Raw genomic sequence first — 26,058 nt, 5'->3', positions numbered from 1 at the left:
CACACACATCATAACCCCCCTGCATCTACACACAGCCAGACACACACTCACACACATCATAACCCCCCTGCATCTACACACAGCCAGACACACACTCACACACATACCAACTGTACACAGCCACACACATGCATGTGCAGACAGACACACACAAACGTGCAGTCACACACACGTTGGCGCCGCAGATGGCTGCCTCGGTGTGTTGACCAAAGCAAATTCCTCGTATGTGTAAATGTACTTGGCAATAAATTCGATTCTGATTCTGATTCTGATTCTGATCCCTCAAACACACCTGCACAAACACACACACACACAAACACACACACACAGACACACACACACACACACACACACACACACACACACACACACACACACACACACACACACACACACACAGACACACACACACACACAAACACACACACACAGACACAGTGCTGCCAGCACCAATTAAGAGACCATGCTGATAACAGGACGTGACATGCACTGACAAGAAGTTCCAGCGATTTCATACACACACACTGCACTACACTGATTACCCCAACCAATCCCCACCAACCCCCCCAAACACACACCTATAAACCTAAATTAATTTCATACCAGTCGCTGAGGAGAGTTCCACACCACTGATCATTTCCACAGAAGGAGTGGATTGTATTTCACAAATGCCAGTGGTTATGACCCTTCCCTTTATGACTGCAAAGCTGCGTGACATAACGGCCTTCGACCAAAAGGGAAAAGGCTAACATTTTTATTTATTAATTTTTCTGCGATAGATTTTTTTCTCAGTGAAATAAACCCAAAGATCAGGAATGCTCAGGGAAATGACATGACTGTAACAAATAAACCAATGTACTCTAAAATGGCATCGACGGGATTTCGAAAACTTTCTTCTTTCTCGTGAATTCGGCAAACAGCATCATTCTCGTTCCGCATTCACTGTAGACTGAGCGACTGTTTTCGGTTTTGCAGGTGCATTATGATTGATCGGAGGTATTTATTAAAGCGCCTGGCAGATGCTGGCCATCAGATTTGCTGTCATGGGCTGATTTATATTTAATTAAAATGGGTCACTTCCACACAGACGCTTCCAGCCCTTTTACTGCACACCAGCTCCTGCTGACTCTGTTTATGTACACCATTTAAACACAAATGGATTGCTCTTTTATTACAAATATTAGATTTAAAACAGGTGCATATATCAAAATAATTTAGTAATTATTCATTTATAGAGAACCTGCAGTCAACTGAAGTGAAACTAAAGATGTACGCTGCCTTCACTTCCGGAAAAGAAGTTGGAGATGTCGGTGCTTTACATCCTAACTCTAATATATTTTATACACATCCTTTTATAGTTCCACCAGCACAGCATATTTTGCTCTCTATTTTCACTCAGAAGTCCTGATTATGTCCTAAAAATCTTTCCAGACACACCTGGGACTTGTTTATTAGACCAAAAGTTCTACATTTTGCAATGTTTTCTGGGCATGAGTTGTGGGCAGGGACTCTGGCTCTGCTAGATCAGAGCGGGGGGGCGGGGTGGTAAAATATTGCATAATTAAAGTATGTCATCAGGCGCAGTATAAATGCCGTACCCAGCAGCCTTCTCAGTTGCCGCCTTTGCAACCTTCTACCCTACAGCCAGATGTACAGCACAGTTCTGTTCCCATTTTAAAACACTCATGCACCGAAGCCATAGCGGTCAGTGTAGGCCTGGGCCACCGTTAGCCTACCTTGTTCTCGTCGAAGACGTTGAAGACGAAGTTGGCGAATTTGGTGGGGTCTCCAAAGGGGAAGAACTGCTTGTAGATCTTCTGGAAGCCGTCAGCATCCAGCTGACCACTGGGGCAGTCTTTAATGAAGCCCTTATACCTGTGAAAGAAAGGGAGAGCAAGGGGGGGGGGGGGTTTCTTTAAACCTCATTATTGCATTCCTACCTTCAACTTTCAACTCACTGAAAGGGAAGAGAGAAAAAAGGAGAGAGAGTGAGAGAGAGAGACTAATGGGAGAACTGCATTATCAGAGGAAAGGAAAGAGGAAAAATATGTAGATGAGTTAAAAAGAGGCAAAGGGGAAAGTGCTTTCTCTAAGTAATGATTATATTCTCTTATTCAAAAGAATCTATTCATATCTAACATTTTTAAAAATCTCATACAAAAACATTGCTTTCATATTTTAGAACATCAATCACATTATAAAAAATCTTCTCAGTCAAAAACACCTCAGCCTTTTTAGTCCCAGAATCAGAATATCAGAATCCATACAGATATCACAGAACATCAAATCTCCTCTTATAGATAGAAGTGAAATAGTCTAAGACGCTTGCATCTGCACCACTGATGACAAATGACTGTAACATGTGGGCCTGCCATGAAAGTCATTTCAAGTGAACTGCAGTGAGTGGTAGTAGTTATTGGTCACACACTTATATTTGCATGCTTTTGAGTTGTGAAGGAGTAGGGCTTCCTTCAACAAAAGACTATTTTGGTCGACTAACAAATTGGCTGAAAGTTAATTGGCTAAATTAATAATCTAGCTGGTGTCCTTGAACAATGGTAACCACAAATGTGAAAAAAACACTAGCTTGCTTGTTACATCTCCAACCAAGAACCCAAATGAGCACAACTTCAGATTTGTCAAGAGACTTCAGAAACAAAGACCAACATGACTTATTATAAGCATCCTTAGCATCTCAGACACCCAGATAAATCCACTTGTTATAGTTATAAGGCTGGATGTCTGTCACGAAAAAGACTGGCTAACGGAGCAGTCAGAGCAAAGTTGTAGAAAATCACGAAAAAAATGCTAAAAGTCATGGAGCGTCAATGCTCCATGGGGGAAGGCACACCACACATTGGGCCACACCACTGTCTGAGAATGATGACCTGTAGACTGCGGGCCCGTTTCTGCAGAATGGATTACCGTGGTCCGACAGGCGCAAATTTGGTCAGGCGGAATATCTAATGCCGGCTCTCAGCTGAACAAGAATCTTGGTCGACCAAGAACGTTTCAAACAAGCAATCGATTAGTCGACCGAAGGAGGTCGGCTCTGAAGGAGTATTGCTTTTTGCTTGTTTGTTTGTTTTGAGTGAGACTGAATTGTTCAGAACCCTATCGCAACGTTTTAAAATTGCGGGTCAGATTCCTTCGGCTTCTCAGCTCATTGAAATTGATTACTTCTGTCTTCTTCCCAGAAGTCTGTGCAGATGGTAATTACCCATTCTCACACAGAGACTGATGATGAGACTACGGCACAAGGACAGAGAGATTGAGAGATAATGAAAGTGAAATGAAAGGGGGATTAGAAACCCTAAGGAAAAAGGTGAGAAGGGGAGAAATAAAAACAATGGATGGGAATTCACTTAGGAGGACAAGAGGATAAAATAAAGAGAAAGGTCTAGGGAATTATGTGAAAAGCTAAATGAAAACGGAGAGAAAAAGAGAATGGACATGTCTATTTTTAAATAGAGATTCTCAGATTGTTTTATTTTACAAATGCACATTGTCCTTTTTGTGTCATTTGATAGCACCATCATTGCTTATCTGAATCCTAATTCCATTAGTTGGACTATAATGTTCTAATATGCTTGTTAGCCTGCGGCACATTGAAGAAACACCTCCACAGGGCTGTACATGAGTGGGGATTTTTGCTCTGCTCACATGTCCACTAACACCAGTGGGTACCCCACACCTGAGTAATGCACAGTGGCCATTTTGTGGCAGAACACACAACACACACAACTGAGGTGGAGAAGGAGGGACACATTTAGCCAATTAAACAGATAATTGATTGAAAGAGCCAGACAACGCTCTTGGAATAACTCACTCTTTCTAATGTTCCGTATGACCTTTGATTACCTTTCAGGACCCGTTTCAACATTTTTTCTGAAAGGCAGTGTCTCCCACAGTACAGTGTCCCCATCACTGCATGGGTATACAGGCTTTATGTTCAGAGGCCCAACCAACATCACTTCCAGCAGAAAGTTTGGTTTTCCCATTCAAGCTCTAACCCAAATCCTTCTTGGCTTCAGATCTAACCAAGCCCAGTCCTGCCCAGCTTCAGTACTAAACAAGCCCAGCCCTGCTTAGCTTCACTGACAACCAGTTTTAGACCTGCTTAGCTTCAGTACTAACCTCCCAAAGCCGCTCAGCTTCAGTGCTAAACATACGAGCACAGCTTAGCTTCAGTACAAACCAACTTCAGCCCTACTTAGCATCAGTATCCACCAAACTTGGGGGGTTGCTGCCGCTGGCCTTGAGCACAGAGTGGAATTTTTATCACACCTGTTCTTGTCCCCGTCAGCGAATCACAGCCCAGAGCTGACCTATTTCAAAGACAGAGGTGGAGCAGGGACTCAAATTTAGATTCTCTCATGTGTGATTCACCTGAGTCCCTATCTGGGCCAGCCCAGTTCTGCACAAACTCCCAAAGAGGAAATGCCATCACAGCTACCGAGAAAAGTATAGAAACTTCTCCTTCTCTCATACTGGCAAAATACTCCATATCGCAACAAAGCCTACATTTAACCATTATGGGATATATTCATTACTCCTGTAGCCTAGCACCAAAATTTTTGCTTGCCAAGAAGCACGTACACAGAGTGTATATTACTTGAATGCTAGGCAAAGCGTGATAGTGAAGGTGGATTCGGAGAGTGCTGGGAACTAGAGGCCTTGTTCCCGGTGAGAGAGGTTCCCTGCGGTTACCGATGAGGCAGGATGACCTGGGGGGGGCGCGTTCATTCTCAGCGCCACGGTAACAATGCGCTGCTCTCAAAATGAGCCTCCCCGCAGCCCGGAGAAAAATAACATCTGAGCCCGAATGCAAGATGGAGGAGGAGGAGGAGGAGGAGGTGGAAGAGTGGGAGGAAGAGGAGGCGCCTCTTGTGGCTTCATCGCTGTTGCCGGGGATTGGGTGAGAAACACAGAGCACAGAAAATGCAGAAACGTGACAGGAACTTAAAGGAAAGGGAAGAAAAAAGAGCTTCAAACGTTCAGGGTGTTGTATGTTACCCAGTGAGCTGCCCTGCCCATTAAATTCTGTACTCCTGAGTCGACCCTCAGGGGGGCCGCTACGCGCCTTTAACTGAATTTTACTGAGTCCCGGCACAATCCCGACAGAGCCCCCCCTAGGGGTGCAAGCATTGTTTGAGTTCACAAATCAAACTCACCATCAATAACGTGCTCTCTGTCTGTCTCAGTCTCACTCTCTGTCTGTCTCTGTCTCGGTCTCTGCGTAAGATCCACTGGCCTTCAGCCACGTCTATAATACTCTCATCAGAATTAATGTCACAGCTTTTTTACAGCAAACAATTAATCTGTATTTCACTGATAGCACGACACTTGTGTAAAAGATACTACAATTATTATTTGAGGCAGTTTTTGACTGTTTTGAACATGTTATATTGCATTTTTGTATCTAGGCTGCTGCTGATCTAACCTTATGGAACTGACTGTGTTTGAATTTCCTCTACATAAAAACTAAACTGCATGTACATTATATAATTACATCACACAAAGATACATTTCTGAACACTTGGATATTAGATTAGTGATAGGTATCAAATCATGTCTCCGTTTTATTTATTTAAGTATTATTGTAAGTAATTGTATACAAAGTCTTGACTAACCAATAATACCCTCATACAGCATGGGGTTCACCTTGACTTGGGATGGTATGAGGAACATGTCTCCTCATGCATGATTTTCATTCTCTACCCAGACACGCGGTGCATAAAGTGGTTTCGGCCGTCTTATGGCTGCCCAAACCGTGAGATCCACCTCTCAGGGGAGGAGTGATCTCTTTGTGCCCACTACACAATTCTGAGCACCTGGACTAGAACCCAAAAGAGAGATCTGATGCATAATAAGAGGAAGAAATGAGAGGGGGGAGCAAAGTAGTGAATGAAAAGAAAGAAAGGGGGAAGAAAGGGATAGTGGGAGAGAGAGAGGGAGAGGGGGGAGGTAGCATATGAGAATGCTAGCTGAAGGTGTCTGGCAGGAGCTGGTTTGGGTGGTTTGCATGTTAATTAATTTGCATGGAAGATTTTAACTCAATACAACACACACACACAAACACACACAATTAACCGCCCACACACAATATCATCCATACACACATAGGTTGGTATTTACCCAACCACCTACACGTCTAGCACAGAGTTAACAAAGGAACACGCAAACAAAGCCATGCAAAGCTAAAGCAGAGCGCGCACAAAGGAGGGTGCCATCCTCACGGTGACACACGCTGAGACATGAACGTGGCAACGCCGCAATTCAGAACAAAACTGCTGGGGATTGGCCAGACAAGAAACCCCCCTGTCCAATTAACACCACTTTTAATGAAACCTGAGAATAAAGAATAATTGTGCGTGTGAGTGTGTGCGTGTGTGTGTGTGTGTGCATGTGTGTGTGTGTGCCAGTGCGTTTGCGCACATGTGTGTGTTTGTGTGTGTGTGTGTGTGTGTGTGCGTGTGCATGTGTGTGTGTGTGTGTGTGTGTGCATGTGCGTGTCTGTGTGTGTGTGTGCGTGCGCGCACGTGTGTGTGTGTGTGTGTGTGTGTTTGTGTGTGCTTGTCTGTGTGTGTGTGAATGTGTTTATGTTGAGATGGAGCAGTTTTCACGGCTGGGAGAGACACACAGAGGTGAAAGGACAAAAAGCAGGCATCTCTCACAGATAAGAAAGGAGAGATGGCCTCACTAACAAACCCCAGAACCCCAGCCCAACACAGACGCCTGAACATCCCTCTATCCACCAGAGAGAGAGCGATAGAGGGGGGGAGTTCAGAGAGCAGCAGGGGAAAAGAAGGGGGAGAGAGAAGGAATGAAATAGAGCAGGGGACAAAGAAAAAGAGGAAGAACTCACCACTGCTGCACCTCCTTTTCTGTGACTGCGGAGAGAAAAGAAGAGAGAGAAGAGAGGAGCATGTCACTTCCTGTGATTTTATTTCAGTCCGGTACACAAGAGACTGACAATTTCCAGAGGACTGGAACTATGCACATGGCATCTGTAGCAACAAGTGCGCTTGTGGGCCGTGGTTACAGTGTGACCAGGTCATACAGTGTCAGCTGTGAGGTCCTGGATAAAGGGTGTCCACACAAAAAACATGAGCTCCTCAACTCCATCTCTAACTCTCCACATCCAGGCTGCGTTCAGCCAATAAGCACCTCTCACTCTCCACACCCAGGCTGCCTTCAGCCAATAAGGAGCTCCTATACACCATCTCTCACTCTCCACATACAGGCTTTATTTAGCATATACATAAAAAATAAAAATACAGTCTTGTGCAGATATGCTCACTGCTGATATAGTCTAATTAGTCTGTTTTGCTGTGGAGCATCAAAAATGCAGCAATGGACAGCCCATTCTAGCCCACCAATCACAGGGGTTTCTGAAAACGAAGTATTCCACCCAACAACCTTCAGAGAAAAGAGAGAGACAGAGAGAGAGAGAGAGAGGGGAAAGAAGATACCAGCACTGCTTACCAGAACACAATTATATTAACATAATACAATTATAATATCAAAGCAAACAAAATTATCAAATGAGCAAAAACCTCTTATATGATGTATCGGGATGATGCAACCAAAACACAAAACAAACTTGATTGTCATTGAACCCTTAAGAGAGGCTACGGATTAGCAGAGCGCATCTTATCTGCCAAAGCTGCAAGGCAGAAACAGATCTCAGACAGGAGCAGCGAATGAGAAGAGAGTAATAGCATATAGGGAACAGAATGTCCCCAGTTGTCCCCGAACCTGCTCAAACACACAGCTGTGTTAAGTACTGTGTGCAGCGTGTTAAGCCATACAGTTCCCATTTCCCCTCCACAGGAAGTCTTGGGGGGGGGGGGGGGGTGAGGGGGTTACAGACAGGCGGTACAACAGGTACAGCGTCCACCACCACCCCCACCCCCCACCCCGCTGAGCGCAACATGCTGTCATCTCAGCAGACGCAGCGTGGAGTGCTATTTCTGCCATGCTCAGAGGATTAGGCTACCACACACCAAAGGGAAATGAAAGAGAGAACATTTATTCTTCTTTCCCTGACCGCCCCCCTCCCCCGAGCAGGCCCCTTCTGTGGCACCTGGAACAGATGGGCAGATGGTGGGGGGCGGGGGGGGGGGAGAAGGACTGGGCAGATTCCACCAGGCAGGCAGCTACAGACTATTACATCAGCATGATTTGACTGAACTCACTGCTCATTGAGTCAAACCGCAGCCCAGGACCAGGAGAGCAGGTCTCTCATTGGCTCAAACCGCAGCCAGAACAGGGAGCACAGGTCCCCCAAAAGGCCAAACTTCAATCCAATTAGGGAGAGCAGGTCAAACTCCAGCCTCTCCCATCAGTCTCACCTCTGCCCCCCACCTCCCACGCCAGCAGCAGTCAACAGAGCTCACTGACCTTCTCCATCGCTCTCCCACTGAAGCACGCCGGCATTATTCTCACAGCTAGCATCGCACACAAAACGAAACATTCGCACATCACCGTCTGAACACGCCGTGCCTTCTCTTACAAACCTGAGACAGCCTGTACATCAGTGCCAGCGAGTCACTGCACCTCACACAGATCCACCAATCACGCATGCCCATACCGCCCCCTACCCCTCCCCAATGAAATCCAGTTATTCCTCTGTAAATAATAGAGTGCCAGTTCTCACCCACTTTCACACCAGAAAAATCAATGCGTTAATAGAAATGACTAGTGTGAGGTTAGCTGTGAAGGAGATACATGTCATTTTGTGCTGGGGATTTTTGGCTCTGCTTTGTGAATACTTAATTGAGGAGATATGAAATTAAAAGCTTACATTTTTGATACCAAAACAAAAACAGTCCAATGCTGATCCAAGTAAAGAATTATATGAATTAAAACAATTTGAAAAAATAGTAAGCTGAATAAGTTTTTGCCATGGTGGGTGTGTGTGTATGTGTTAAATATATTTTAACATATATGTCAAATAGATTTGGTATTTTTATATATGGTAACAGAACTGATCCGCTGATCAGCAATAAACTCCCTCCGCTTCCACCCTACTGAACAGGGATGCACTGGCGTATCTCAGAGTCCTCATCGCCGACTGAGAGGCAGTGAGGCATGGGGGAAGAGAGAGAGACAGAGAGAGAAGGGAGGGAGAGACCGGTGGTGAAGGAAGAGATGGAGGGGGAGAGAAGAGAAAAGGTTGAGAGAGAGAACTGAGAGAACGTTCTGAGTTTGAACTGAGTTTGACAGAGAGCGAGAGTGAAATACAGAGAGAGCTAGGAAATCTTTTAACTGTCTGAGATACCCAGCAGAGAGAGATCCTGACCAAAAACAGAATCGGTGATAACAGCCTGGCTTCTGAAACCAGACAACACCGGGAAACCTGGCGCCCCACAGATCATGTGACTGCACTCCAGTAAACACACACATAGAGTCTGGCTTTCGTTAAGGGAGGAACTAAAAGATTTAAACTCATTTACTCGGCTAAAGACACACAGCTTCACAAGCTGCTATTCGTGATGGCAACATAAAGCCTGCCATCATAAACTAGACTAAACTGAACATGCAAACATTCAAATGATACAGTTCCAAGCACAGGGATGGGCAGTGTTTCAGTTACATGTATGATTGCATGAAATATGTATTTACAATCATTTTGAGTATTCTGTCATTTCCATATTGTATAATATTTCAGAAGGATTTTCAAAAGACTTCCTAGTCCCCCTTCAATCAAACAGTTTCTATTTAAATGGCCATTTAATGGGGGCTATGTATAAAAAAGGGCTGTAATTTCTAAGTGGTGAAAAATGTATAATGTATGAAAAATGTATAAAAACAGCCTTTCATAAAAGCCGAGCTGCACTATACCCACATGTGAATTGTTTTATTACAAATCTAAAATTGGGAAGTACAGAGCCAAATCAAGAAAAAAATACATCCCAACCATTATAGAGTTCACTGTATGTAATGAAAATCATGTTAACTAGCTAGTTAGATGCTAGATGAGATGTTTGTGACTTGATCTTGGGTTATTGACTATCAATGGTTATCTAGTGCTGTTTTATGGGACACTAAGTGCTAATCAGCAATATTTCTCTTAGTTAGTAATTTATTGCAGAACTTTGTCACTGAATACATTTATTTTATAACATTTTTTGGAGATAGCATTATTTATACTAGTTTATTTCATATTTTGTATTTTATACTTTTTGATGTATGTTTTAACACCCCTTCAATCACACACACAATCTTATATCACAACAGAATCCTACATACACACACACAATCCCATATCACTACAGAACCCTACACATGCAGTACACACACACACAATCCCATATCACAACATAACCAGAACCCTACACATGCATGAACGCATGCACGCGCACACACACACATACATACATACACACAAAGATGTTATCAAAAGATTCATCTGGCAAAGCCCCCTGGGTAATCTGAGCAAAGCAAGGGTGAAGTAATCAATCTCTGCGGTTGACCTGGTACAGGCCCGGTTAAATGTGAGCGGCCATGTTCCGTGCTTTGGCCCGGGGGCCTGGAGAGCTTCCTCTACACTCCTCACACACATGTCCACACTGCTGGCAGAGCACGTTCACAACCCTCACCGTCTCCACTGAGGCCAGAGTGCATCCTGCTGGCCTGCCAGCTTCGCCATCAGAGCTGCCATCTCAACAGTCAGAGCCCCTGTACTTCTGAGCATGCTAGCATTTTCACTGTCAGATTTCATATATATTTATACAAATATACACATACTCAAACATATAGCGATCAAAGTGCACTAACATACAGTACAACGGTATGGAATACTGCCATTTGCAGTGTGGTACCACTGCCGTTTCAAAAAAATCCAGAACATGGACATACTTTGACATGGACAGCCAACACAAATGAATGGTGTGATAGTTTTGTTTACATTAACTGTTTCCTGTGTATACCTTGCATGTTAAATGTCACTTTTTAAAATTAAATCAACAAGAGTTTAATCTCCTAAATGGATGTTTTGCCATGTCATTCTATTTTTGTGTCAACGAGGAGGAGATCAGCTGCCTAGAGGATTTTGGTGGAGCCAAGAAACAAGTGGCACAGAGAACCAATTTTAAAGAAAATGTGAAAACGACAGAAAACTCAACATTTCACCATAGAGACAGAACTGCGATTGTTAAGAACATGAAGCAGACCATCCGGTCAGCCTCCAGGACAGTGACAGACAGAGCAGCTGCACAGCGCTAGCGTGTCACACAAGGGTCCATCAGCAGCACCCTGCTGGTGCTCCGCTGCTCACCGGTGGGTGCTGTGGACATGAGAGCGGTTTCCATGCCGATATCTCCTCCCCAGTGCTGCTCTGCTCGCTGATCCCTAACAGCGGCATCGGAGCAGGAAATTAGCCCCAGTGGCGTGTTTCTCTCCATGCATCTCTCTCTCTCTCTCTCTCTCTTTCACTCTCGCTACCACTCTCTGCCCCTTTCCACCCTCCATCTCTCTCCTCTCTCTCACTCACTCTCAACCTCTCTCTCTCGCTACCACTCTCCGCCCCACTCTCTTTCCCTCCTTCTCTCAGTCTCCTTTCATTCTCACTCCCCATCTCTACCTCTCTCCTCCCTCCATCTCTCCCCTCTCTCTCACTCGTTCTCTCCCCTGCTAGCACACCAGAGGGGCTGCTGTAGTTTTTCTACATCAGTGATCCTTCTTATCTCTCAAATCAAAGGACACTGAAGCAGCAGCTGAGAGCTACGGCTGCTTTTAGCCAGAGCCTTCGTAAAGGGCGCCCGGCCGAACGCTAGTATTCCACACGTAATCCATTTATGCAGAGTTAGGCCACGATGAGGAACACAATCAGAAATCAGGCTGTTTTTTTTTAGAACATAATTGTTTTAAAAATAACATACTAGAGTCAATGGCTGCAGCGTACAATCACAAAGCAATCAAAATGGTCATCGGTTTTTGTCGAGGGGTGAGGGGTACGCTTTAGTTTGGGGGTAGAAGCTTTGGTTTGTGGGAGGCACACCCCTGTGCATCCATTCCTTGTTTTCAAGCAGTGAACTAGTATGGATAATGGATAAAATACCTGGCTGAAACACTTCTGCAGATGAAGAGCAGGCAAACCAGACAGCCTCCCTGCCGGACGGCCTCTTCAGTCGATTCCTCAATCTCATTTTGATTTATCCATTTATTAGATTTTATGTTTAGAATTTTGTGTCAAACTCAGGGCTGAACATGTTTCATTTCCACCCTAATTTGAAGTGCCAAACTGTCTGCAAGTGCAGCTGCGTTCAAGCTGATTCGGGGAGTGTAGACATTTGTGGTTCTCCTCCCAAACAGGTGGTGTGGCCAGCTGCTTCTTTTCACATTGCAGACTACAGTCAATCTCGCAGAGTGGAGTCAGAGGAGGACCTTTCATATGCGGCTTTAACATGCAGTCCAGGGGTGCCCGATTGACCAGTGGGGGCCCCTAGATAGCGATGTAACACGGACCCCTAACTGACTGAATCCTCCCGTAACCGGGGCGACGCAACCGCCAATTGTGAAGCGCCCGATGGAGCGCCGCTCACGGGCCAGCACTGCTACGCAGGGACACGCAGAGCCCTTTGGAGGGTCAGGTTCTCAAAGTGGCAGAAGGGTACACTAACTGAGAAAAACTGTTTTTTTTTTTTAATTATTCAAAGGAGCTCATTGGCAACGGAGCGCCAGAGCCAAGCCCCAGACTGCGACGTCGGTTGATCGAGACCGCGGGCCTCATCCCTGCACCGGGGCGTGGTGCCTTAACCGAATGATCCACCCAGCTGCCCCCACAATCTAATTCAGCAGACAGCTTCTATGGTGATACGGAGAACCGGGGCCCCATGGCGGCTCAACGGACGATGACAGCTTATCTGCCCTCAGCAGGAATGGCCTCATAGCTCCAGCGCTTAAAGCCATTACAGGCCAGCTTCAGCAGCGGCCATGACCAGGTCAGCAGGGACACACGGGCCGATACAGGCCCAGAGAGCGCGTGCGAGACAGCGGGAGGGAGCGCTGCCGACAGCCCGAGGGGAAACGCTATCGGTAGAGCGAGAGGAGTGCACAGCCAGAGACATGACGACACGGCTCAATGAAACAATGTGGTTATCTGCAGACGTGTGTGTGTGTGTGCGTGTGCGTGTGTCTGTGTGTCTGTGTGTGTGTGTGTGTGTGTGTGTGTGTGTGTGTACTGTGTGTGTGTGTGTGTGTGTGAGTGTGTGTGTGAAAACATAACGATAATCCATTGACTAGAAGAGCCATTTAAATAATGAACAGTACTTTAAGCACTGCTGATGATGATGATTAAATACTTGTATTGCAAGAAGGAGAGGGTGAGAAAATGAGAGGAAGACAGAAAAAGAGAGAGCATGTGAAAGAGAGGAAGACAGATAGTGGAAAGGGGAGACAGAGGCAGATAGAGGTACTGACAGAGGGAAAAGGGGAATGACATGGAAAGACAGGAAGGAGAGAGTAAAGACACAGCAGAAGGAGAAAGGGAATGAGAAAGAGAGAGAAAGGGAGAAATAGTACTCACAGTAGGTCTTGCGGGTCAGGTCCTCCACCACCTCAGGTTTCAGCTTGCTGTTAGACTTCCCCATGGCCCGCACGTTTTCCCACGCTCCCTAACAATCGCTTTGACTTCAGCGGTGCCAAGTGAAGCTTCTCCCTGATCCCTTACGGTCCTCCTGACTCCAGCTCTCCTTACAGCAGGTGTGTGTGGGGTGGGGTGGGGGGGGGGGTGCTTCACAGGCCTTAGTGAAGCCAGTCGCCCCTCCCTCACCAGGCCAGTCAGGCTAGCTTGTCCTTCAAAGAGCCAGATAACAAACAAAAATGAGAAATTGGCTTCAGTTGCCCTTACAGAAAAAAGTGAAATCACAGATCTGGAATAAAGAACAGCTCAGTGAGAGTTCAGCCAGGTGAATGTGTAATCCATGCTCTCCAGTTTACCTGGTAACTTCCTGTTTCCTTCTACAACTGCGTGTGTGTATGTGTGTGTGTGTGTGTGTGCAAAGATGTGTGTGTACGTACACTAGCATATGGGCATGTGCATGCATGCGTTCACTCAAGTGGATGTGTGGATGTTCACATGCGCACGTTTATGCCTGCAGTTGGGTGTGTGTGTTCATTGGTGCACATGAGTATGTGTATGGGAGTGTGCATGTCTGTGTGAGTGTGTGTGTGTGTGTGTGTGGGAGTTCACTGGTGCATATGGGTATGTGTACGGGAGTGTGTGTGTGTGTGCGTGTGTATGGGAGTTTGAGTGAGCGTGTGTGTGAGTGTGTGTGTGAGTGTGAGTGTGTGTGTGCGTGCGTGAGTGTGAGTGTGTGTGCGTGCGTGTGAGAGTGTGTGTGTGAGTGTGTGTGCTTGTGTGAGTGTGCGTGCGTGTGTGTGAGTGTGTGTACGTGTGTGTGTGCGTGAGTGTGCGTGTGTGTGAGTGTGCATGTGAGTGTGTGCGCGTGTGTGAGTGTGCGTGTGTGAGTGTGTACGTGTGTGTGTGAGCGTGTGTGTGTGTGTGTGTGTGTGTGCGTGAGTGTGTGAGTGTGTGTGTATGTCTGTGTGTGTGTGTGTGTGTGCGTGTTCGAGTGTGAGTGTGTGTGCGTGCGTGAGTGTGAGTGTGTGTGCGTGCGTGTGTGTGTGCGCGTGTGTGAGTGTGCGTGTGTGAGTGTGTGTGTTAGTTTCTGGTCAGCGCTTCCCTTGGGGGGGCAGCCCCACACTCAGCAGGAGGTCCGGCGGGTAATTGGTTGTCTCTCAGCCGCCAGCGCGTCTCTTCCTCACTTAGACCCTGCTGCGTGGTGATACTGTTTCTGCTGCCAGGGGCAACGGGAGCCCAACTCGCTGTTGGGTTGGCTTGTGTCTGTCTCGCTCGCAAATTCAAATTCAAATTCAAATATGCTCCGCATGCAGGACACACATCACACATGAAAGCAAGCCATTACTTCCAGAATGCAAATAAACAGTATAAACTATGTTGGACATAATAATATTCAGCCATTGTTTACAGAACATTCTCCATCTCTCTCTCCAGATCCATTTACAGAAAAGGCACAAAAACCGCATTCAGATCACCACAGCACTAATACAGAATCAAGGGCATTTTTAAATGCATTTAAAGGTTAAAATGACAAATAAAATACACAATAGTGTAAGAGAGAGAGCAAGATTTACATTGCTGAAGTCCTCCCTCTTTGCCAAGCAATTTCTCATAACTGAAAATTTGCAAATACTAATGCAGAATTTCAATATATTTTATCAAGCAATTTCTCATTACTGATGAATTATAATGATAAAAGTCTAAAGGTGAGCACAGTGTTAAGGGCACTTAATCAGAGGCACATTTGGCTGCAGTTCCTACAGTGAGCCTTTCAGGTTTGGTCTCTGGCTACTTAATGTATCAGGGTCACATTCCTCCAAACAGCATTGCTCTACTTCTAGAAGCTCATTGGACACCGTTAATGGACCGTGATCTTCAGGTCCAGCCATAAATTTTCTGTCCAGATCCAGGTCTGGACTGGAACTGGGCCACTCAAGGACGTCCACATTTTTCTGTGTAAATTACTCCAGTGCGGCTTTGGCCCAGTGCTTTGAGTCTGCCCTGCAGAAAGAGGAGTCTGTGACCCACTTTCAGATTGTCTGTGGACTCTTCCCCACTTAGCGAACAAATGTGTATTTTGTCACTCACCCCTTATTAAACTTTAGCCTGATATGTGGTGCCTCTTGCAGACCCTCCGTCTGCAAGAGGCACCACAACACACCAAACCCTCCCTCAGCAAGAGGCACCACAACACGCCAAACACTCCCTCAGCAAGAGGCACCACAACACGCCAAACCCTCCCTCAGCAAGAGGCACCACAACACGCCAAACCCTCCCTCAGCAAGAGGCACCACAACACACCAAACACTCCCTCAGCAAGAGACTCTCCACCCACAACACGCCAAACCCTCCGTCTGCAAGAGACACCACAACACACCAAACCCTCCGTCTGCAAGAGACTCTCCACCCACAACACGCCAAACCCTCCGTCTGCAAGAGACTCTCCACCCACAACACGCCAAACCCTCCGTCTGCAAGAGGCACCACAACACGCCAAACCCTCCGTCTGCAAGAGGCACCACAACACGCCAAACCCTCCGTCTGCAAGAGGCACCACAACACGCCAAACACTCCCTCAGCAAGAGGCACCACAACACGCCAAACCCTCCGTCTGCAAGAGGCACCACAACACGCCAAACCCTCCGTCTGCAAGAGACACCACAACACGCCAAACCCTCCGTCTGCAAGAGACACCACAACACGCCAAACCCTCCCTCAGCAAGAGACCCCACAACACGCCAAACCCTCCCTCAGCAAGAGACCCCACAACACGCCAAACCCTCCGTCTGCAAGAGGCACCACAACACGCCAAACCCTCCCTCAGCAAGAGGCACCACAACACACCAAACCCTCCCTCAGCAAGAGACACCACAACACACCAAACACTCCCTCAGCAAGAGACTCTCCACCCACAACACGCCAAACCCTCCGTCTGCAAGAGACACCACAACACACCAAACCCTCCGTCTGCAAGAGACTCTCCACCCACAACACTCCAAACCCTCCGTCTGCAAGAGACTCTCCACCCACAACACGCCAAACCCTCCGTCTGCAAGAGGCACCACAACACGCCAAACCCTCCGTCTGCAAGAGGCACCACAACACGCCAAACCCTCCGTCTGCAAGAGGCACCACAACACGCCAAACCCTCCGTCTGCAAGAGACACCACAACACGCCAAACCCTCCGTCTGCAAGAGGCACCACAACACGCCAAACCCTCCCTCAGCAAGAGGCACCACAACACACCAAACCCTCCCTCAGCAAGAGGCACCACAACACACCAAACCCTCCCTCAGCAAGAGACACCACAACACACCAAACACTCCCTCAGCAAGAGACTCTCCACCCACAACACGCCAAACCCTCCGTCTGCAAGAGACACCACAACACACCAAACCCTCCGTCTGCAAGAGACTCTCCACCCACAACACGCCAAACCCTCCGTCTGCAAGAGACTCTCCACCCACAACACGCCAAACCCTCCGTCTGCAAGAGGCACCACAACACGCCAAACCCTCCGTCTGCAAGAGGCACCACAACACGCCAAACCCTCCGTCTGCAAGAGACACCACAACACACCAAACCCTCCCTCAGCAAGAGGCACCACAACACGCCAAACCCTCCCTCAGCAAGAGGCACCACAACACCCAAACCCTCCGTCTGCAAGAGGCACCACAACACGCCAAACCCTCCGTCTGCAAGAGACACCACAACACACCAAACCCTCCGTCAGCAAGAGGCACCACAACACACCAAACCCTCCCTCAGCAAGAGGCACCACAACACACCAAACCCTCCCTCAGCAAGAGGCACCACAACACGCCAAACCCTCCGTCTGCAAGAGACACCACAACACACCAAACCCTCCCTCAGCAAGAGGCACCACAACACACCAAACCCTCCCTCAGCAAGAGACACCACAACACGCCAAACCCTCCGTCTGCAAGAGGCACCACAACACGCCAAACCCTCCGTCTGCAAGAGACACCACAACACACCAAACCCTCCCTCAGCAAGAGGCACCACAACACGCCAAACCCTCCCTCAGCAAGAGGCACCACAACACGCCAAACCCTCCGTCTGCAAGAGGCACCACAACACGCCAAACCCTCCGTCTGCAAGAGACACCACAACACACCAAACCCTCCGTCAGCAAGAGGCACCACAACACACCAAACCCTCCCTCAGCAAGAGGCACCACAACACACCAAACCCTCCCTCAGCAAGAGGCACCACAACACGCCAAACCCTCCGTCTGCAAGAGGCACCACAACACGCCAAACCCTCCCTCAGCAAGAGGCACCACAACACACCAAACCCTCCCTCAGCAAGAGACTCTCCACCCACAACACGCCAAACCCTCCCTCAGCAAGAGGCACCACAACACGCCAAACACTCCCTCAGCAAGAGGCACCACAACACGCCAAACCCTCCCTCAGCGAGAGACTCTCCAGCCCCACACGCTAAACCCGCCATCTTCAGTCACATGACACCCTTCAGGGCCGCACAAACAGGATTGGATACCCGACTGTGCGAACCAGGCGTTTTAGCAGGATGAGCCACCCAGCAGCCCCCAATTTCAGACAAAGAATTACTGAACAAATAATTACCTATAAAAGCTCATGCAGCAGGGGAACATGTGGCTGCTGATTTATGGAGATGCCATAAATCATTCATTTCAAATAATTATTTAGCTGTCCTTTGCCATTTTTTAAAAGAGAGGTCTACACATTAAAATTCAAAGTGTGATTAAACAGAGCATTGGCCTGGGGGGCAGGTATTTCTCATTTAAAGTTCATTTCCCATCTCTCATTAGGAAAACCAGCAGGACTCTGCTGCAGGCGCTCACGGGCGGCCACGTCTGAGAACAGACGCAGTTCCCCGCCATTCGCACGCCATCGTCTCCCAAAACAACCCAGCAATATATATGCTCACTTTCTGGAACAGTCAGAGTGGTCAATCGTGCAACTTGCATGGCATAAACAGCTCTAATATAAATAAATACACAACCTGAGTCATGTTGTTCTGGCATTATGTCCCGAAAACCACTGCAGTCACCCGGCCAATTGTGATACACTGCGTGACAGCTTGATTGTAATTAAGGATGAATCGACTGATTGACCTCCAAGTGGTCACTAAAGACATAGGGGGTCCTGTAATCACAGGATAAAGTCTCAGCTGTGTCATCCACCGCCTGTGGGCATGAGTCTGCAGGGGGAGACGGGGGGGGGGGGGACGGGGGGGTGGACGGATGCAGCGTGGGTCTAAGCTGACCGGGGGGACCTCAGGTCACTGCTGCTGGACTCCTCCCACCCAGACATCAGGCATCCACAGCCACACACAATGAGAAACACAACTCACAATCCAAAATCAGGCAGAAGAAAAGGAAAATTGTTTTTCAAAAGGATCCACACAATATCAAAAGTAAACCAGATAAAGTAAAGCACAAAATAGGGCTTCTCTATAAGTAGATTTGTTTGATCAAACAAAAGACAGTTGAGAAAGTAGAAAATGTATAAAGTTAGAATGTGAGAAGATTCTCAGTGGCAAAAGGGCTCAGAAACCCTTGATGCTGGCAAGCCTAAATCAATTCAGGTACAGTGTGCTGTGGTTTCTGTCTGCATGAGACATTAGTGGTTAAACTTGACTGCAGAGGCCATGTGTCCCTCTTTGTAAGAACAAAACATGACATTTCAAGCCAGAGCAGCAGAGCAACAATTAGCGAGGCAAAATGAGCTTGTAGCTTCTGTAACAAGTCACAGTTAAGGCTGTATAATAGCACAGATCTGAGCAGCTCAGTCAGTGGACTGAAGAGTGAAAAGAAGCAGCATAGATCAGAACACATTCCCTAGCGCAGGGGTGGACAAAGAGGGCTGCAGCAGTTTGTACATATCACTCCAACCTCTGCTCTTAATTATTTTATTAGGGAAGTCAATTATGTGATTTGACAGTTCGGCTACATTTATCAATAAGACTAAGGACCGCAGCTTAAGACAGTCCTCTTCTCCCTGTGTGAAATGTTTCACTGTGATCTACTCGACAAGTGAACTTCCATTGGCGTAAACAGCAAAGCTAGCTGGGCCAGAGGTGATTGGTGCCAACACTAACCTGCCTACACACAGGCCCTGTAGGAATGGAATGGAATTGCTCACACACGCCCTAATATCCGGGGAATTGTCAGAGGACATTGCACAGAGACACGGGAGGCCTGTGAACATGCTTGGGCGTCCCAAAATTGGGGAAAAGCAGAAATGAATTGGGATAACAGGCTAAAAATAACTTCCCATATCATCAGAGTTAACAGTGATGCACAGTGATATTCTCTTGTGCACTGTTATTGTTAACTGTTGTTAACTGCGACATACCATGATTAATATCACATGTCCATCTTATGGGCCAAAATGCAAGTGTCTCTATATTCTTTATTTAAGCTTTATATATATATATATATACGTTGTTCTATTTTTAATTGCAAGGTTTCAACATGGTAGCCTGATGACTGTTTGTACATTTTAGCCGTCACAATCTTGCATTAAATCATTAATGATGGATGAATTCTCAAGTCTGATTTACGGTTAAACCCTTGAAGATGATGCCAGCTGGCCACCTGACAGAACCCAAGCGGAAAAGTGGCTTTAGCCAGCCAACAGTCTAAAACCGGGGTCAAATTTCACCAGAATGCAAATCCTGCGACAAAGCCGCAGTGGACATTTTTTAAAAAGCTAAAAAAAAAAAGTTCCTGAGTGACCAGCCTCCTGGCTGGATTCCAACAGAAAAATGCTCCGTGAGGCTCAAAGACTGCAGCCCTTTAACGGGCCCCAAGGAACTTTCAAAACTGGAGCAGCTTTTCCAGTAGGGGCATATAAAAAGACCCCCATCCAAATATGCAGCACTTTCAGAGACCAATTCAAAAAGGCAGGCCAGAGTATCTCCACAGAGCACTGCTGAATACCTGCATTCTGTGTGCTTACGTTTACAGGTATGTTTTACAGACATTCACAGTCTATTACATTATCGAATGTTAAGTTTAATCATTATTGGTTCGTGCAAGAAAAGTTGCACCAAGTTTCACAACTTTCTTTTCTGACAAGACAACAAGAAGCTAATTTGTTGAAAACAATCTCTAACCTAAAAACTGCATTACGTATTTGGCTGACAACCGGCAACAGAGTAATTATACCGAGCCACTGAGCATCAGAATGAAACCCGACGTCTTCCGATTTTGCAGTGGGGCGGCTTTTAGCTTCTTACCAGCAACTCCAATAAAATGCACCAAACACCTGTACAGTGCAACACAAGAAATTGATGTGCAACATCTTCAGCACTACATCAGTCACCGCCAGTCTGCAAAACAAGGGCAGCAGTGATTCAGATCCAGAATGGCATTGCAGTCTGGGACTCTGGGTATTGTAGTCGATTGCGTTCGGATTGTGGAGCATCAAAACCATCCAGGGTGCTGAGGCTGTCAATCATGTAAAGACAATTAAATAAATCACATCCATGCATACAAATGCGTCATCACATGCCAACGCAACCTGGGCAATTGCTTGACTTTCCTTTTTATAGAAAAAATAAAAAAATCACTTGAAGAATTTCACACAACAAAACATTCCACGTAAAAATATTTTTCATAGAACTTTCAGCATCCCAGTGAACTCATTTGTTGATCATTTGTTGTGGACGTCCCTACAAAAGTGCTAAAAAAAATAATACGAAACCCACCAATGAGAATAACTCTTTTATTCTCAGCAGCAGGCACGAACCGGGTCAGGACTGTGTTAAAACCAAGGAGCAAAGTAGGCTACAGGCAAAGAAAGACAACCTGCGCAGTCCAGCAGAAAATGAAAAAACGGGCCACAAACTCACCGCTCTGAAAAAAAAATCCGCCCCCAAAATACTTTAAAAGGACGATGTGAATGTCTTCTATTGCCCAGTCACAGAGACCGCGCTCCATTAACAACACCCAACAGGCTTGTCAAAGCAGGAGTAATGACGCCAGCAAGAACGCACAAAATGACCCAGCGCCGCTGCGTGCGTGCGGGAGAGACCGAACCAGAAAGCCTCCCGGCAGTCTTTTCTGCCCAGAGGTGATCCCATTACACGCTGATTTGAGTCGCAATCAGAGTGTATCGATCCATGAAGCACTGCCCTCCGGTCTACATGACCCAGTGGCATTAATGACAGGTAGAGACACTGTTACAGGCTATCATTCCGGTTTGTTGCTGTGTTGCTGAAGTGTGTGTACCTCTGCATGTATAAAGGTGAATGTACATCCGTGTGCATTGTGAGAGCACTCTCCCACGAGCTGGTGTGTGTCTGAGTGCAAATGTGTGTGGCGATTTGTGTAGGATGAGGCGGAGGAGAATGGAGGTGTGCTTTCCGGTCACAATCTGAGCACGTGCAGAGAAAGATCTCCAGAGAGGGAGAGAGAGACTGACGAGTAAACACCACTGAACAGCAAGGACAAGTTCAATCTGTGCTGCTGATCCACTCACTCGCACGGCAGCTGCCTAATCTGTGAACAGCGGCCCTTTCGTATGGAGCTAAAATTGTCTAATGGTTGGCAAGGTCAACACTATCTAATCCGGCCTCCTCCCATCACAGCCACAAGTCCACTATCCTACACCGGGCAGCGCGTCCATATATAGCCTATTTCCAGTGACCGATTCGCTACGCCCTGAGCTGGTCTTAACGCCGCATAATTAGTGCCGTAAGACGATCAATACACATTTAGAACGAGACCGAGCACCAAACACGTACCGCGAGTTTAAAGTAGGGGGCGGACTTGAATGATGCTAGGATCTAAAAAGGGGAGAGGAGAGAAACACACCAGACAAAATTGCCACGAGAATGAAAAAGAACAGGCACAAAAAACTTTTATGTATACTGTGCAGTCTGGAACACAGATTTAGCGATTTACAAAGTTGACCGTTTTATATCGGGTGGGCCGAATCAAAGTTGCACGGGAAGAAAGCCAATCCATGCGTTAAGAGGGGCGGGAGGGAGTTCCAGATCTGTTTTATTCATGTGTTGTGGCTGTGAGCCGACACAGATTAAAATAAGAACCCACCCCTGTACGGAGTACATTGTGGGTGTTGCAAAATGTATTTCTTTGCCGTAAATTACAATTCCTACAGGGTCCATCTCCGCAATGTCTGTCAGTGTCAAGTGGATTGAATTGAGCTCAATCTCCTCTTATCCACGCGGTCAGTAACAAAAATACAAAAATAAATAAAATTGTAGCTAATCTGCTGAGTCAAACAGTTCATATATCACCATAAACCAGCTCGATAACATTGTTGTCAGCAACGCATTTAAAAATAAAACCAATGAAGCCGTATCGCCAACGCGTGCTCAGCGCACATTCCTCGTAGATGAAAAAATCGTCGTCCAATATCTACAGCACGCGAGCGCGTCTGTGTCTGTGATTAGACAAAAACAGACACGGACGCTGGAGCTTAGGTTCACTTAACAAATTCCCCTGTGACTACAGACAAATATTTTTTTTCAATTAAAATGCAAAAGTTTGACCTCACGGCATTAGGTAGGATAATGTAATTGTTCTCGTGCGTTTTTCTGAGTTATCGTAGTAATAGGCTATACTATTTAGCATAATAGGCTGGCGAGAAAGAAAGAAGCGCGCATTGCAAATTAAAGTGCAAAGATCTTTTGTAAAATAAAAACCCAATGTGACCCGTATTTCCAGTGTTTTTCCAAATTACTTTCTGTGCCAAAAAAAACAGAAACTTAAACGCCCTATAAACGCATTGATCATAATTTGCGTTGGACAGCATGCCAAGCGACTTTTAGGACCATCTCTCAGCATCCTCTGCCAATTTAAACTTTCACTTTGCTTCATCTAAAATGTTTGTCAATCGTAATGCTATTATAGGCTAATAATAGTTTATTCTTTGTGAAAGGTTAGTTTGCAACATCGTCATCTTCGAACGTGGTATACTGGCCAGTGCACGCAGTTGCGATCATAATCGATCATGCGGTTGCTGAATAACCATTTATGTTCCATTCAAACAAAACGACATGCAAATTTCCAACTAATCTATTGGGTGTGCTGTAGGCTATATCGCCGAGTTACAGCTTGTTCACCTTAAACAAGCCGTTTCTAACGACGTTTTAGACACTCACCCGTCCCGGTGCTCAACAAGCGAAAACCAGTGCGATTTAGAATGGCAGTCTGGTCTGCTTGCCCCCTGCCGCGCGAGAATCTGAATTTAGTCCAAGCGCCAAGTCGGCTATCTGCTGCTGCGAATGCCCACGTTCGCTCTGCCGCTCGGCTGCGAGCGCGACTCAAAGCAGTGCGCCGCCCTCCCATCCCCAGCTGCCCGAACAGACCACAGCCAGGGGCCAACGCTGCCATTAACCCTTTATCTCCCGTGGGATGCGATTTGCACGTCGCAAACATCAAGGAAGAAGTGGCAAACGCTATAGTTACGTTAAAAATTATTGTCGTTTATTAACAATAAAATAGTAGCTCGGTTATGTTTCTACAAATGTCAAGACCCTAAAATATACCTCTGGCCAGCATACAAATGTTCGCTTGACATACAACACAAGGACAAGAGTGAAACTGACAGTGAAAACTGGCCTTCTAATTAAAATAAGAATGATTTCAATTTGGATCATCTTCAATTTGATTGGTAGGGAGAAGATGAATTGGTGAACATTGGCTGTGGCTCTGCTGTGACTGACCCTAGATGGGAGGAGTTGATGGCATCACAGCAAACACAAATGACAGTTTATGGATATGATAAGATCCTCAGAAACCTTTGGAGTTAAGCCTCCCATGAGTTAAAACCAATGCTTTTGACCCCCATCCACCATGCATTTTTTCCACCGTTGAGCCCCCCTCCCACAGGAGAACAGTCTGTCCTTCCTTCTTGCACGCTCAATTTCACTTTAACTCAGATGGGGGAAAGGAGGGAGGGGTACTGGTAGAAATGGGATCACAGTACGGACTGTGAAGGCCACAAAATCGAACCCTGGGCCACGTGGGAGGGATTCATGTATCGGTTGAGAGGCAGCTGTCTTACAGACGACACCACACAGTCTCACACCTCTCTCGGATTCTCAATAAACCAAAAAACGACATCATATCACACTATTTTGTCAGACGATCACAATTTTTTGCCTTCTCCCCTATTTTCACTTCCCACGATGCACTTCTGCTTTTTGCTCCTCCCACACTTGTTCCATTCCCACTCTCAGCCTGTGAAATTCCATTAGCACCACGGCCTCTGCTGAGAGGCTGGGCCCTCCCCACCCCCGAGGCAACGGGAGAGCGACTTGTCTGCAGGGCAGCCTCGCCTGCCCACACCAGCATGCCTGCAGACATGTCTCAAACGTATAATTAAAGGAGCCATCTGTTTCACGCAAGCTATGGAAAACACGGGGGTGGGGGTGTCCTCCATCTCCAGGTCCACAGCATGGAGGAGGAGGCTGGTGGCATGCATTCATATCATTTCAAACATCATAGACATACAGGTGCAGAAAATTAATTACTGCCATTTGTAAACAAAAAGCTGTGTGCTAGTATAGGGTGTAAATCATTATGGATAAAAAAAAAAAAAAGCTCTGCAACGCAACAGCTGACAATTATTTAAAAAATGTAATTCCAGTTCTGGAAGACGACGTCCACCTATTGGAGCAGCACGCTGTGGCGGGAACCACAAAAGGAAGAGCTAGTAGCAGCAACCCCAAAAGGGTTGGGGGTTCGATTCCCCATGCGGGGGGGACCCCTAATGAACTCAACCTGAATTTGTTCAGTAAAATACCCAGTCTTCTAAACACGATGTGTAAATGTGTTAGTTATGCGTGTTGACCTGGGTAGGACAGTTCTCTCCTAAGTTGGAACACAAAGCTCACACAACAGGCTTAGTAGCTACTGGTTAGTTTACAACTAGGCAACTACTAAATTTGGTTGCACCCTGTGTCCTTAGCACGTAACCGAGTAGGGCATAAGCTCTTCGTAAAGTCATGTACAGTCGCACAAAATTATGTTGATGCTGATTTATCCAGTTGCTGAATTTAATGATATGGAACAGATGTAACCATTTGCTTCTATTACCAAAGTTGCAGCAACAAATATGCCGTACTGTGCACTGCACTTAGGTTATACTCCGAGGAAGCCAAGGTCAAACATCAGCAGACAAGCTCTTACATGGAACCCACAAGGACAAATAAACAGAGGAAAGCCAGGGAAGACCTGGAGAAGATCATCAGAGCTAGAGGCAAAGAAAACAGGATGTTCATGGAAGGAACTGGAGGTACTGACCCAAGACAGAATGCGTCGGATGCCTCTTGTGGATGACCGATGTTCCACGAAGGAGCCAAAGGGCTTGAGTAAGTCAAGATGGCAGTAAAACTCGAGCACACTGCTGCAGATCTGATAGGATTTCAAAGGAAACGTCACTGAATAGAACATGCAAGTCATAATGTCCCGCTTCTTGCT

General features: G+C 46.5%; 1 protein-coding gene across 2 annotated transcripts in view; it reads right to left on the bottom strand.

Annotated features, from left to right (window-relative positions):
- The window catches only part of LOC135239759 (neuronal calcium sensor 1-like), a 31,043-nt gene extending 7,144 nt beyond the window's left edge, over nt 1-23,899 (bottom strand). Inside the window, exons 1-4 of one of the 2 annotated variants that reach the window (XM_064308698.1) lie at nt 23,736-23,899; nt 13,535-13,803; nt 6,869-6,893; nt 1,737-1,875 (exon numbers count right to left, since the gene is read on the bottom strand). In XM_064308698.1, the coding sequence (XP_064164768.1) occupies nt 1,737-1,875; nt 6,869-6,893; nt 13,535-13,598 (228 nt within the window). In that variant the 5' untranslated portion in view covers nt 13,599-13,803; nt 23,736-23,899. Of the gene's footprint in view, nt 1-1,736; nt 1,876-6,868; nt 6,894-13,534; nt 13,804-20,843; nt 21,226-23,735 lie in introns of those variants that run through there. The other variant, XM_064308699.1, reaches the window with a different exon arrangement.
- Nucleotides 23,900-26,058: the final 2,159 nt, after the last annotated feature.

Source organism: Anguilla rostrata, chromosome 14, assembly GCF_018555375.3.
Source record: "Anguilla rostrata isolate EN2019 chromosome 14, ASM1855537v3, whole genome shotgun sequence".
NCBI lineage: Eukaryota > Metazoa > Chordata > Actinopteri > Anguilliformes > Anguillidae > Anguilla > Anguilla rostrata.
This window is presented reverse-complemented; position numbering and strand designations above follow the sequence as displayed.